This window comes from Necator americanus, chromosome V, assembly GCF_031761385.1.
Source record: "Necator americanus strain Aroian chromosome V, whole genome shotgun sequence".
Taxonomy (NCBI): domain Eukaryota; kingdom Metazoa; phylum Nematoda; class Chromadorea; order Rhabditida; family Ancylostomatidae; genus Necator; species Necator americanus.
In genome coordinates this window covers 12,636,351-12,651,330 of record NC_087375.1, presented here as the reverse complement: position 1 = coordinate 12,651,330, position 14,980 = coordinate 12,636,351, and the positions used below count along the sequence as shown (strand labels likewise).

Below are 14,980 nucleotides of genomic sequence, written 5' to 3'. Positions count from 1 at the left end.
ATCCACGGAGGATGGAGTTTTTCTCCCGAGTCATACTAGGACTTTGTTGATGGCTACTCTTGTATCCAAATAGTGACATTCATTGGAAGCTTTCTCCGCATCCATCGTTCTCATCTTTACCTAATAGCCTACTTTTATTCGTTGCGTATAGGTTCCAATGAGCTCTCGGAGAGCTAGCTAGTAGTAACACAGTGCTTTGTCCTCACGTCACAGCAGCACATTTTTGCCGATATTTCAAAGGTTTTATACGTCATACAACACATGCGTTGACGAAAGTTATTATTTCTCTGCTTTAAAATCCCCAGACTTCGACATGTTGAAGTTAATGCGGTACAGGCTATTGTTCAGTTAGGATTCAATTAGTGGAACATGTCATAGATCCTTTAAGATTAATGCTTAGATCTTTGTATCCCGATTGATTCAGTTGTTTTCTTCGAGAAACAAGGACGCCACTGAGTTGACCCCCCCCCCCGGACTGCTCAGTTCCCAAAATAAGGATTCATTTCTCGCATCATGAATCAATTTCATTTCAGTGTTTATGAACGAAGGCACCAGTAGGAGGACTGCTGATATTCCTCAAATCAATTGTCTCTTCGTCCATGCTGAATTTTCCTATCAAGGTGAGTTGCAAAAGTCTTGAGTTCTTTCTTTGTGAGGTAGTTTTACCAACAGTTATTTTCTTGAAAAGGATGACAGAGCCAACACAAGTTATCATTCGCCTGCAGATGCACTCGCTGAACGTATGGAAACTGCAGCGATTTGCGAACGGAAACGCAAAGACGCTGCCACTGAAAGGGCCATTTCTTTGGTATACAATAATGATCTGCTTATGCGTCATATCATAAGCTTCGTAACGAATATGAACGTAAGTCACGTTTATTTCTATTTCCTTTTCCATTTTTCGTTTGACATGATATACGGATTTTCAATTTTTTTTAGGACAGAGTGAATGTAGAGCTAAGTTCGTCAAGACTTCGGAACATAAGCAGGACGGCCATGTGGAGGTTTAGGTCAGGAGGTCATACCCTCTCACTAACATATAAGGTGATGTCTAATTTCTTTCGGCTTCTATCAAGTACATGTAGAGTTGAAAGCTTTGTCGGTACAGACATTCCTTTTGTTGGTCACTGAAGGATTCCTAGCATGATTCTTTTTTAATTCGCAACTACTCACACCTTTATATTCCGTTAACTGGGGACCAACTCTAGAATTTGTATGGTTTAGCTGTAAGCGGAAAATGTCATTGGCATTTACTAGTGGTTAACGTTTCGGTGTCATCTCTTCCGTCAGAACTTGGGGAAAAGACAAAGCTAGGAGTTATTTATTTCGGTTACGCTTTGACCGTAAATCCGTTCACGTGCTTTGCCAACAAGAATTTCAACCTACTGGACACTCTAAGCGTGCTCATTTATTGTTATTTGACATCTAATAAGCTTTTGTTCGCACATCCTTGATTGAAAACTTAACGCTTTTCATCATTATGATGTTCAGGAGCCGCTACAGGTACAGTGAATATACGCATTTCTCATGTATTCAGATTTTCAGACTTTTAACGATTACGTCTCGGTTGAAATTGGTGACGTTTGGTTCGTATTACCATCCACTACCATGGAAAGTAGAACACAGGGAACCACCTGTAAGACAGCCCAGCCTCCGAAGTTAAGTGAGTTCTAATCAGTCCCTTTTTCTTCGAAAACCAAGAAAAACATGGAAAAAAACTATGAGCTCATTTCAGTAAACACGTTATATGGAATGGCCGAGAGGTTTGCACTAGAAATACGGAACATTATCTTGGGAGGTGTCGATATGGAAAGCCGAAGTAGAGGAGTTCAAAATCACCAGGTAGAATAGGTATTTTATTGCAGAGTATCACTAGTTTGCAAAACCCCTTTTTTGATTTATGAGCGTTTTGTTTAGCTGATTGTGACATCGGATTTGTTACGGTTTATCAACGACAGGCTCAAAAATCTAAAAACGATCTCATTTGCACATTGTGGTTTTGACGGCGGAGCTGTTGCATATCGTAACTCATTTTAAATATTTTTTTTTTCCGCAGCATGACGTGGAGAATCAGTTTGATTCAATCACAAATGTCGTGCTAAACTTTCTCACTTTTTTTTTATCAAAGACAATCTTCGGTAGCATATTACAATTTTCCCCTTTGACTGAATAGTTCAGTCCTTTTTCGTTTTCATTTTCTTTTTAGCTTCCACAATTTGCAGTGAGTTCCCATGCATGTTCCTTGCCTCTGCGTATCAGCGAGCTCATGTTGGATAGCATTTGGTTTGACTCCAGCAGGTTAATGAGAGAGTTCACGGTAAGTCTTTTAAACAGTACTTCAAACTTCCTGGATTCGTCCGCTACGGTTTTCAAAAAGGAGTGCTTTCTTACTATATTACTAGTCTATGCTCTAACTGGACTCTAGGTTTATATGGAAAAAAGGAAAAGAAGGTTCCAGTTAACAGCAACAAAGAATTCAACATTTGATCAGATAACGTCGGCTTTGTCTTTTATGAATTATCAAAACACTGCCTTTAAATTGGTGCTTGATAGGTGATCCTTTATTCTTTTTAGTTATTGCTGTCACCCAGTTTACGCGTACTACACCTGGAAGGATTTTCTATTCATAATCTTGGAGTTGAGCTTCTCAATCGAATACGGGAACTAAACACGATATTGGATGACTTTCACATACGGCTCAGTACATCGACTGTTCAGTGGGTTTTTCTTCGGTTATTTTTTGTACAGAAATGTGATTGGTTTGTTGTTTTTTTTTGTTTGAGTTCTCTATTTTTTTCAGTGGTTTAACATTGCAAGATATAAGATCGTTTCTGGATACATCTTCTGCCATCACGCACAAACTCGGCATTGACATACTGTGTTCACATAGCAAAAGAAGAGACAGATTTTTCCTTGCTCTTCGAATACTTCCGAAACTTTGTAATGTTAGTTTGGTTCCTTTTCTTTTTTAGTATTGCGACGATGATACATGCAGTGCGGTCAAAAATCCCTAGTTACCGTTCAGCATTCTGAATCTACAGTGGACTTTGGTGTCGTGGAAGCAGCGCATAACCTCGGTTAAAACCAGCCTGTTACAGCAGAAGGGTGGTATGCTCGCACCCACATGGGTTTAGTTTAAAACGGCACCGTCTTCTGCGCATCTTAAATGTTGACCATACGAGTGATTAAGCGTCTTGACCGAACTGTATTTGTCTGGAATAATAGTAAATAATAGTAATAGATTGATTTCCAGATATCTGAATTACAACTCTTGGTTCAGCCAACAAATCGTCGAGAACTGGAAGATTTGGCTCATATTCTCAGTAGTAGGTTGTTTAGCAGTTTCGTTATTTTCGGAGGTTTTTTCTACTATTGTTAGTACTACACTTATTCTAATATTTCATTCCGTATTCAAGATTGTTTAGAGAAAACATGTTCTTGTATGTAACTGCTAAAAGGCATGAAACATTGTTTTAAAATAGAACTTTTCTCTCATACAATTCAAGAATTTAATTGGATCGGATGAACTTCTGTTCTGACCAGTGTTTTTTTTAGACTTCTTTTAATTTCCGTCCATTTTCTTGAAGTCATCTTGACAGGTGCAATAATTTTGCATTTTGAAAATCCATCTTCTAGACCTCTGGAAACTTCCTCTTTTGCAAAAGATCTCCTGTGGTGACTGGAGAAGCTATGAAATGTCCATTGCGCTATACAACGGATTATTACATTGTGAATCACTCAAAGCAATTACTATAAGGTTGGTGTCACCAGTTGCAGATTTGAAAGGGGAACTGTAGAAGGTAAACATCAAGATCATATTTTGAAATTTTGAATTCCATATAACATATAATATAAATCGCCGACAGGTTTGAATACTTAGGACGGCTAGCGACATTCAGAAGGTGCGCTGGACTTCTTTCTCGTTGAGGTTTATGCATACGGAGGAGCAGCTGCTACATTTCGAACACCAGCCGGATGTACAGCATCGTTTGATTAAAAAGAGCAAGACAAGGGGTGATGGTGGGACCTCTCCTGTTCAGATTCGCTCTCGATGACATCGTTCGAAGAACAGTTGAATATTTTCTTGCCGATATCAGCATAGCATAAGGACGGCCCTTGACCAATCTCGAGTGCGCCGATGATGTTATTATATTCGCGAAAAGTACAAAGCTTCAACTTGTTGCCAACGTTGTATCGAAGGTCCTTGGTATGTGTGAGAAGATGTGGGTCTCTTCAAATCGCACACGAAGTCAAGCTGCGAGTCTGCCTGTCCGCCATTCGTCCTATCATGATGTTAGTTAGGATTGGAGACTTGGACAGTACCGTTCGCAATGATGGTGAAAATAGACTGCATGAAAAGGAAGCCGCTTGGGCAGTACATCCTTTCTTTCCTAGAGCATGCCACAATGAAGACCTTAGCGCGTAAGTGAATATACCTTACCTGTGTATGACACTTGGAAAGCGTCAATATCTAACACCAGAACCAGCAATTAGGCAGTTTAGGCGAGACATCAGGTTGCGCAGGATGTGAAATAGTGAGGTTGAGCAGAGCTATCCTTGAAAATGGCGCAACTCGGCAAAGATGCGGGCATTCGCTTCATGCGATAGTATCAGCCCCACAGCCAGGTACTCACTATCCGGTTGGGTAAGTATGAAAGTCGTTGCTAACCAATCCCCAACCTGCGCTAAGCGCCGCATGTGGCATCGAACATGAGGTGAAGCGAAAGATAGTAGGACTTGTGCGCGATCTCATTTAGTTCACCTTCTTGAGTACGTAGGAGACGTGCATGTCCATGCACTGTACAAATACCACAAGCGTTTTTTTTTCATTCGAAAATCTTTTAGAAATGCAAAATCGTAAACCTGCAACGATATTTTATGATCGTTCAGTATCTTTTCATATTGTATGACGGTAGCACTTTATTTAGTTGCAAGAGTTAAGACTAAGAAAAGTGAAAAGTCAAATTTCACCTTCTTTCGGTTTTTTCCATTCCAGTAACAAGATTACAGCAGAAGACATCTGTGTTCAGTTTGAGTTCTGCTCGAAAGCTTTGTCTTTCCTTGCTAAGTAAACATCGATTGGAGGCAACGCAACCTGCTGTGAGAAATAAGCTGGGAACATACCTTTGGCCGTTGTATCTTATCCAAGAGTAGACATTTGATAAGTAGGTATACGGTGCCCGAGGTTTTTCAGTCTCCTAGATTTGTGAGATGAGTGGATTTTGCTTTATGGAATATCGCAACAAAAATATCGCTTGCATAGTCTGTCCCATTCAAGAACCCCGCTTGAGGTTCCATTAATACTACTGCAAATACGTTCTACAGAACACGCTCAAGTGTCAATTCTCTCTTTATAGATACAAATGGAGTGCATTACTCAAGATAAGAGATTAAAATCTAGAGACGTCTTCAAACCCCTATCTTTAACATGCACTCCTATTTGTTAGACGATAGATGAAGTTCCCTTCAGTTATGCAGATGACAAAAGAAGATAAAAAAGGAAAAACCGAGCCGAACAGGATCAGATACCTCGAGGAGGCGGAATGCAAGAACCGACACAAGACGAGAATAGAACCAGTTCTGAAGACAGTCATTGCAGTCACGCCAGCTATTTCTGGATCAGGAGGAAACGAAAAGTCACAGACACGGTGCACTAACTGCTGCGGTGAGTGGCGTAGCATCCCAAATACGAGTTGCGTCTCAGAGGTAGCGCGCCAACGGCTGCGGGTAGCGATACAACGTCCCGTGCGCGGCTTGTGTCTTAGAGACGGTGCGTCATCGACTTTTATGCAATGCTTGTCATATCTCTTATATATCACAGGCAAGCTTTGCTATTCATGTCTTTGAAAAGTAGAGCATCACTACAAGGTTAACAACGTCTTACACTTTAGATGAGGCTTTGGATTTAGGTGAGTCTATAATCGCTTCTCAAATCCTCAAATTTTTTTTGAATGTTCCAAAGCGTTACCAGAATGTATAGAAGGTTACTATGTAACGCTCGCATGATGACAATTAAAGGCAGCATACCATGAAATTTGCTATCTAGGGATCTCAACACGAGTAGATATTGGTTGGTAGTGGTGTAGTTCAAGAATATAAGAAATATCACACTCAGTTCTCACCACAATTCAGGAAAAGTGTATATATTAGCTCTGTGTGCTTTCGCCTTCTCAACCTTGTTCTCAAATATATTGCGCGATAGAACGCGGCAGCAGTGTCATCGTCGAACATCCGTGACGCAGTCGATACAACCCAAATGAGCAACAGAAGCTGTTTTAGAAGCAAAATCGCTCACGCGTTGCGTATTGTCCGCGATCGTTCACATTTTGCATCGTTAGAAACAGGGGCCCAACCATAGCACTTCCTCATGCCTTCTTCTGTATTACTGAGAGGAGTTCAACGTGGTCATGCTTATACTCATGAACTACACCTCCACCACCATCTATTCGCTTTGGTATCCCAGTTTTGTCAGTTCTGCCATGTACAGCTGCCTTTAACTCGATGATTATACCACTTAGTACTGCTTGTGATTTCTGATTAATCAGATCTTTTTCCAGTAACATTGTGGAATGCAATCCTGATGAAATGGCGACATTGCTTTCTGGCATTCCGCGTCAAGTTCAATCACTCAGCCTCAAACATCTCTCCATAATAGACATGAATTTAGTAGACACTTGTGAGGTGCTTTTTTTTCTGAAAAAGTCATCTTTCCTCTTGGATTCGAATTCAAAAATCTCCTTCTGCCAGCACTAACAAATCACGGAATTCAAATGTACGAAAAGTTTGGGGTGCGTATCTTTAGGTACCCGGCGATCATTAATTATGCAGCGCAGCAGTTAAAAGCGTCTGCATCAAGTGATGGGCGGGGCATAAGGCAAACGCAGCGCAGTGCATCTGCGGGTACACCTAACGACCGTCCCCCGCCAAAGTTGTGGGACGCATTGTGGATCTTTATATTGGAAAAAGGACGTGTAGCATATTTTGTGCTGATGAGAGAGAGGTAAGGTGCTGTGCGCATAGAATACGCTGCTGAGCTATACTGAGATAGTCAGTATCACCTTGATCACCTTGACTTCCGTTCTCTCCGAAATGGTCGAGCGGGATCCAGTAATCCTTCCATTTGTCCTAATCGCGAGCCAGAGTCGCAAAATGGTTTCTCCTTTTACGTAGGACACGAAGAACACTGAATTTTTCTTTTAAGCACTTCGTGAAGAAGTCTGTGTCATCGGGTCGGCGGTCTTCCTGTAGTGCGCTTAATATCGCTTAGAATCCAGTCGCTCACGGCTCTGGTCCAAAGGTTGTGGTTGAAGCGCATCACGTGTCCGGCTCACCTAATCTTACTTTCGTTGGCATATGCGGCATCATTTATGATCTTCGATCGGTGACGTAGGAGTGAACTTCGAATCCCTTCTTTCACCCTAACATTACAATTTCCGCGTTCTATGACGCTGGTCGCATTTTCCTCCCGCTTTCACGTTTCTGAAGCGTAAGTCAAAGCAGGAAGTACGGTGGTGTTGGAGAGGTGAGCACAGAGCCGGATGTTCTTAGTCCTCTTCACTCATCCTCGATGCTCTTGTATGCTCTCCGAGCCGCTCGTTTCCTTCTGCCCAGCTCGGAAGTCAGGTCGTTCTTCATGTTTATTTCCCGACCTAGATAAACATAGCTACTGCATTCGGATATATTAGTTTCGTTGAGCATGAGTGGGGCATCCGAAACCGATCCGTTCCTCATAAATATCATCTTGTTTTGGTTCAGCTTAAGACCGTGTTTCATCTTTTCACGTGTTTCATCAAACTCTCCCAGCATCCGTTCCGCCTGGTTGATGGTTGATGTTATTAGAACGATGTCATCAGCGAAACAAAGATGATGTGAATGCCAGCCATCAACCTTCACTAAGACGTCGTCCCATTCCACCTTTTGCGTTCTCGAAAGTGGGCATGAATATTTTAGGTGAGATTGTATCATCCTGTCGGACCCCTCTCCATCAAATAACATCCGTCAATGATGATATTCTTGTAGACTGGTGGAATTCTTGTCGTGAAGTTACTGTGCAACTGAATTACCTTTATGTACTGAGTAGGGACACCTTTGGTTGTCCGCAGCTTCCAAGACCGTTTCCTTCTCATCCGAGCCTTCTTTGAGTCGACAAAGGTGAGAGACATAAGAATTTTGTGCTCTTGCGCTACCTCAATGAGTTTCTAAACAGTCTTGGTGGTTTTAGAACATTGAACACTCCTCGTGCAGTCGTAAAGATGTTCAACAAGCCGGTCGATGCTTGATGCGATGGTCGATTTCATTGCGGAGTCTTGCTAAGAGCCGACTAGCGTAGCGAAAAGATCCACTAATGATAGTTCTGGGAGTTCGCCTTATTAACTGCATGGCTCTTATCTTCACCGTGTGAAAGAAAATCTTCCTCGCAGAAGGTGGAGGTCCGATCCCCTGTAAAACTTTGGTACGACAGCTACATCCGTCGGACAAAACCTTTTACTGACGATGATCTGGTCAGTTTCATTATGATACCCTCCATCGGGTGACTCCCATTTCCAGCGTAGAAAGGAGGGCTCCTGGAATTGCAAGTTCCTATTGATGGTCTTAGTCGTCATGATAAACTCCGAAACTCTGGGGCCAATTTTGGCGTTGAAATCACCAATTATGACCATGTAGGAGATATGATCGTCTCTGTAGAACTTCTCCAAGTCCATACAGAAATCTTCGACTTTCTCCTCGTAGCTTGATGTTGGAGCGTAAGTGACGAAAATTGTCAAAGGCGGCGTTGGATCACATCTTCTCATCTGTACACCTCCGACTCCGGTTGTAAGTTGTTCGTTGGTTGGAAGTTCGTAATTAAACATCCTGGCTTGTATCATCAGATCTTCAAAGGCCGTTTCAAGTAAGTGTACGGGCAAGTGTACGGGCACTATAAGTACAGATCGTCATCCTAGCCCTACTCCGTTTCAGTAACCTACATGACGTCTTTTCTATTCAATCGTACTATAAAAATTGTCTTTATTCAATCGTAAAAATAAAACACTGGACATATATCTTGACAATGTTATGATATCATTTTTAGACATGTCTTTCCTGGCGCTACCGTACCAGACTTTCCTCCGGAATAAGGAGACTCTTTCTTATTACTGTGATATGCATATTGTTTTGAAACCCATGGGCAGGTTGCGGGCTTCTAGTCCCATGAGTTTTTGGGAGACGTTGCGTTCTCATGTAGTGGACAGGTGGAGATTGTTTGTTGACGACTCCAAACCGCTTCCTATGCAGCTCCCAGTCACTTGAATGCAGGCTTTTTGGCGGACCGACGTGCGGGTTACAAGGATGTTATGAGTCTGTCCTGGCACAGCAGAAAAAAACAGTCCGTCCCCTGAATCCACCTGCGTCTCGGTGCAGGTGCTTTTGGTCCGCGATTATCCATAGGTTTTAGTCTGTGCTAGGGCCTGAGATTGACTCTCCAACTTGATTCTGCGTACAGCGTTAGTACGAATAACGAATGGAGACACAGACGGAACGATTACAAAGCTGATTTCCTTTGAGCACATATTGAAGGTTTTCGAAATTATTCGAATACCTACTTGGTGACTTTCTGAAGTGTTTTTCTCACATAACTAGAGAAACTGTTTTTCGGTGACTTTTTTGACTGAGTGTTTGAAGACAGCATAACCCGAAATTGACGATGTTGGGATCTTCGGACAAGAAGATAAACATACATGAACACGTACGCGTGCGCAGACATACGCGCTTGTCTGTCAGGGAACGTAGGAGGCAGGATCAATAGTCAATTGGTGCTCAGTTTGTTCGCAGACGCGGCGCGTTTGCGTGCTCACGCATGCATGGCGCCCGCTTTTAGGTGCCCCGTAGACGCTAATTTTCACGACAGTTAGGAGGAAATGAGCGTGGTCGCACTCATACTCGTGATCTCACCCCTAATCCTATCTTTTTGTGGTGTGTTGCTAATATCGTCAGTTTCATGTTACGCTGCCTTTCGAATTGCGCATGCTTTCTTTTACCTTTGAGCGAAATCCGTATTGATCTAAATGTTTAGCGGCTAAGTTCGCTCCGAGATCTCAAATTAGTCAAACTTCCTAGGATCTCTTCTCGTGGCATTTTACAGGTGGGAATAGTTTTATTGCTGTTTTCATTCCTGCATGGTGGACTGTTGGCAAAGTTTGCAGGCGATTTCGCTTCTCCGTGGGCTCGAATTTTTTTATTGTTCGTGTCCTACAAGTGCGGTATTGTTGCGATCTATCATCAACAGCGGAAATTATGAACATTTGCGGAAAATTACCTTAGTTGTCACCTCAGGATACCCACAGGATTATGAGGAATTGGTAATTATTTTGTGAAATGATTCCCTGCTGTGCTACCTACCGATTATTCTAGTTATCGAAATATTTTTTCAATGTCTGCTGTTCAAAATATCGGTCCAAGCCTCGATGGTGCCATATTGAAGTCGAAGGGCGGCGCCTACGTCCTTAAATGCCAACAAGAATTGGATACCATTCCTGCCTGTGAATTTGATTTTTTGTGACAGGTAAGTCATTTGATGAAATCTACAAACCTAGAAGACACTCGTAATTCGTTTGTACTTATGTGTGCTTCAGGTTAGCAGATGAGTCCCGGACACGATTGTCCTGTGTGACTAAGCTTTCGTTTTTAAGTCTCTATTACAGCCTGGCCTGTCGGAGCCATATACATCATTAGCACAGATGTAGTAGCCATATCTTCGCTGGCCTCATCTTTAGATTCGTAGTATTGCCATTAATGATGTCCTATCTCATGAATCTAATTCTGAAATCAGTAGAGCGTAGTAAATGTGAAGAAATGAGCAGCATATAAAGTCTAGTAAAAACAAGCGCTGCAACTGCATGAGCCACTCTATTCGAACTAATGCGGATCATCGCTGAGCTCCACAGCCCGACAACAATTGACGAAAACAAATTCAAATGCTGGAAAAAGTAGCTTCACAAGATGCGACTGCGCAAAGTATTGAGTGCCGTAGTGAGGGTGAGACCAGTCGGGTGGACATTTAACAGAAAAGAGGGGTTTCAAGGGAAGGCAGTCGTAAGGGAGTGTGCGGCGGTCAGTAGTGAATGAAGGATAAGATGATAACTAGTAAAAATAAAATAAACAGTGCAATAATCAATAAATAACAACAATATAAAACAATAAATAGCATCAATGGTTACATAAAAAGAAACCATTATCTTTGGTTTCAGGAGCGGGACAATATGGAAGCTCTAACATTTTTTTTTTTGAAAATGTATGAGGTGACAGTATAACAGTGGGACGACCCAAGTTAGACACCCCACTGAGGCAAATTTTTGCAAGAGAGTTAGAAACTTGGAACTTCACCTAGAAGATGGAGAGTTCAATTGTAAGTAGTTTTTATAAGTCTAAAAGTGGATGTGATGGAATTTATTGGGAGTGTAAATAAGTTTATCCGTCCTGGTGCTCACCATGCCTTTCATCCCTCCGAGGTCGATAAATTGGTGCCCGACTTGTCTAGGAGAATAAAAACACTGACTTTGAGACATCGGCTAACCACCGCAAATCATTCCATAATCCAGTTACACCTTCGTCAACCTAGAAGGATTCTGAATTGAAGTGAACGTGGGACGCATCCCAAGCGGATTGATTAACGCCAGACACTTTATCCTTTATCCACTTTTACAAATATGTTTTGAGGGATTTAGAAAAGATGGCGTAACTAGCTTTAAATCGCATCGGACCATCTCGTAGCTATATTCATGTTAAGCCGTCATCATTTCCCTCAAAAAATCAGTGTATGCATGTTTGCTGAAGTGTAAATAATCTACTTTTCTTCTGCTCTAAAAATGTCAACGTTTGTGCAAGCAAAACACAATTTGCGGGAAACGCTGCTTTTTTTTAATTCGGAGAAAATACAGCTGATGGACATCAATTTCTGTGTGAAGAATATAGGAATATGCTTCATCAAGAAAACATGTGAGTAGCGATTCCGGACTTTTAAAGGTGATTTAGACACTAGCGACATAAAACAGAAAGGGAGCCTGTAACTTGTTTAAAGTTAAGTTTAAATTTTGTAGTTTAAAGGCGCTGAGATGGAGCCGTTATTAGACCAAGATTCAGGTCAAACTCAAGAGGAGCACGCTGAAACCTTGGGAATGAATCAGCAGGCAATTTCAGGCTTTCTCAAGGTCTTGGGTTTGGTGCAACAACAAGAAAGTTGGGTATCGTTGAACTCCAGCCACGAAACGTCGAACGCCGTTTCGTCACGTGCGAACAAATGCTCCAAAGGCAAAATCGAAAGGGTTTCTTTGCATCGAATCTTGACAGATGACGAAAAATGGATACACACCGACAACCCAAAGCGCAGGAAATTCTGGGGTCAGCCCAGCCATGCATCAATTTCAATGGCCATACTGAATATTCATGGCAAGAAGTTGATGGTGTGGATGTGGTGGGACCAGCTCGGAGTGATCTGCCATGAGGTATTCCAATCTGACGAAACCATCATTGACAAACGTTAGCAGCAACACATACAATTAACCCGAGCGTTAAAGCTCAAACGTCCATAATATGCCAAAAGGCATGACAAAGTGATATTACAGCACGACAATAATCGGCCATATATAGCAAAAATCGTCGAGGATACTATGGAGGCACTTCAATAGGATGTCCTATCCTGCCAGCTGTGTTCACCAGACATTGCTCCTTCTTCTGACTACCACTTGTTCCGGTTGATGACCAATGGCCTGGCTGAGCTGCACTTTACTTCTTACGAAGATGCCAAAAACTCGGAACCTAAATGCGGCCTGAAAGATGAAGAAAAGTCATAGCTAACTGTAGACAAATATTCGAATAAAATACATTGCATCAGCTTCCGTCAAAGCATCAAAGTTAAAAACCCCTCAAAACTTATTTGTGCCCCAATGATTATCAAAAAAGCTCAGATTCTCTGCGCATTGTTAAGTCTGGAAGATCGCCAATAACTTCATCTTAAGAGGACCAAAAGAAAAATCTTAGGTAGTCCTTCAGAGAAGAAGGTTTGCCCTAAAGACAGTCATGTCGTATTTTTCCTCACCTGCTAGTATTTTTGGAATTTCAATGGAAGGATGGCTTTTTTCCCACACTTATTGAACCAAAAATTTGGAAAAATGCGAGGCCCAAGAAATCGAATGATGTAGCACATGAAAAAATCTTTGGCTTCACAGAGAAAATATTCGGCTACAACATACTGGAATATCATATACTGTGCACTATGTTACTCTGAGTTATTGAATTTTTTTCCAAGACCACACATTTTTCGGCTCGCTAGCGAAAATTGAGATTTGGCAAGTTTTGCTATCCCAGGAGAATCGGACAGCGCTTTAAAAAATCACCCATGTACTTGAATAGAGAAGCTAAGAAAATGTGCAAAATTTTCCCTTCACGAACTGTCTGATTCCCTCAAAAATTATATGGTACAAATGCAAAAAAGTCGGAAAATGTTAAATTTTGTCCCATCAAAATTCTAAAAAGACTAGGACTTGGGGAAAACAGCGACATAACTGCTTTAAGTGCAAGCCTTCTTCTTTGAAAAAGAAGGTTTTTTTCCTTTTGGTCCTCTTATGACGAAGTTGTTTGCGATCTCCCAGACTTAGCAATGTGCACAGAATCTGAGCTTTTTTTTTGATAATTTAGCTCTATTAAATCCACTTTTAAACTCCTGAAAACTACGGTGTAATGTATTGTCCATCTTTTAGAAGTTGTTTCAAGTTTCTAACTCTTGCAAAAATTTGACTCTTCCTCTGCCGGATGTTATTCCTGGATGAATCGAAAATTGTCGCTTTTTCAATTGTCACTGTCATTGTCATTGTTACAGTCATACCATTGTTTTTGCAGGAGTTTGGATGGGGAAAATAGAATTTTTCGACTTTTTTTTAAAGATTTTTCTTTTCTAAAGTTTGAGTTAGGTTGAGTTCACTACTATTAATTTTCATTTATCAGCGAAGGCGAGCGAAGCGAACACCACAAAAAGGCTTTAGCCGGACGTTCAGGCTGGTATTAAAATATGCACCAAAAATTTAATCCGTGCAAACGAAGATGCTTCGTAAGAGGCGAAACAACCTATAGAAATAGTGGAAAAGGACTTTGACGTGATAAGACTACGTGGGCCCATCCAAGCAGCACATATATACGAAAAAATAGTGAACAAAGCATGAAAAGCAAAAAGAAAGGAAGTGCGAGAGTTTTTCGCGTAGTTGCATGAAGTCCAAGGCACACCTTCACTGAAAACGCTTCTGATCGTCGTTGTACAACACATTTTATCCTGACTCTGTATGTTATGCTAGTCCTTCACAGGTAATCAGTTTCTTTTCTGAAGATGTTACTGTCCCCAGCACAACAGTGACACTTTTCTCATCGGTGGAAAAATGTCTGTTTTTCAAATTGATGTTTTATTGTTTTCCTGTTCATCTGTCCGCTTGTTCTCATAAAAAAAGCTTAGTGGAAGGGGTTCGTATGTGTCAGGGCTTAATTTTTAGCTGGAATTCTGAACTTTTTTGTTTTTCGTCTTATAAATTGTTTTTAGGTGAACTGTAGAAAAGTTCAGCACTCAGGTGTTCAAGTTTGGGTCACTCGTCTCCAGTTTTTATGGAAAGCAGTCGAACGATTTATTAGAAAATTCTTTTCGTTTAGGAAAATATTTTTATTGATCATATTATGTTTTCTTTTTGTACTAATCGAGGTATCTTCTTGTGTCTTTTCTTGGACATCCTTTCACTGTTTGTTATAGCAATTTTTATGCTTTTGTCACTCCATTTTTGATAACGATTTTTTCAATGTAGTATTAGTATGCTCCGTGCGTTGTTGCGGTCATATATAATTTAGAGATTCTCGGTCAGGATTTGTTTATCTATCATAATGACGGGTTCTACGTTTCTTGCACGATTGAATTTCCCTCTTTTGCTTTAAGATTTTCCAGTTACGTCGTTCCTGGTTTTACCGCCAA

The 14,980-nt window shown here is 41.2% G+C and overlaps 2 protein-coding genes across 3 annotated transcripts; both read left to right on the top strand.

Annotated features, from left to right (window-relative positions):
* Positions 1-538: 538 nt before the first annotated feature.
* Positions 539-14,564, top strand: RB195_013672 (uncharacterized protein; the record flags this gene model as incomplete). Of its 2 annotated transcripts, XM_064203606.1 has the most annotated exons (17): positions 539-620; positions 726-865; positions 940-1,044; positions 1,546-1,663; positions 1,736-1,842; positions 1,918-2,023; positions 2,223-2,317; positions 2,575-2,717; positions 2,801-2,945; positions 3,254-3,326; positions 3,637-3,757; positions 6,558-6,681; positions 10,052-10,120; positions 10,182-10,337; positions 10,390-10,430; positions 10,460-10,540; positions 14,561-14,564. In XM_064203606.1, 17 exons carry the CDS (start codon positions 539-541, stop codon positions 14,562-14,564), a joined length of 1,710 nt encoding a protein of 569 aa, XP_064059486.1. The 2 variants fall into 2 exon arrangements, with proteins under 2 accessions (XP_064059486.1, XP_064059487.1); XM_064203605.1 differs by lacking the exon at positions 14,561-14,564 and having other exon boundaries at positions 10,390-10,485.
* On the top strand, positions 11,919-14,571 carry RB195_013671 (uncharacterized protein; the record flags this gene model as incomplete). Its single annotated transcript, XM_064203604.1, has 4 exons — positions 11,919-11,973; positions 12,082-12,479; positions 14,332-14,404; positions 14,561-14,571. 4 exons carry the CDS (start codon positions 11,919-11,921, stop codon positions 14,569-14,571), a joined length of 537 nt encoding a protein of 178 aa, XP_064059485.1.
* Between the last annotated feature and the right edge of the window lie 409 nt (positions 14,572-14,980).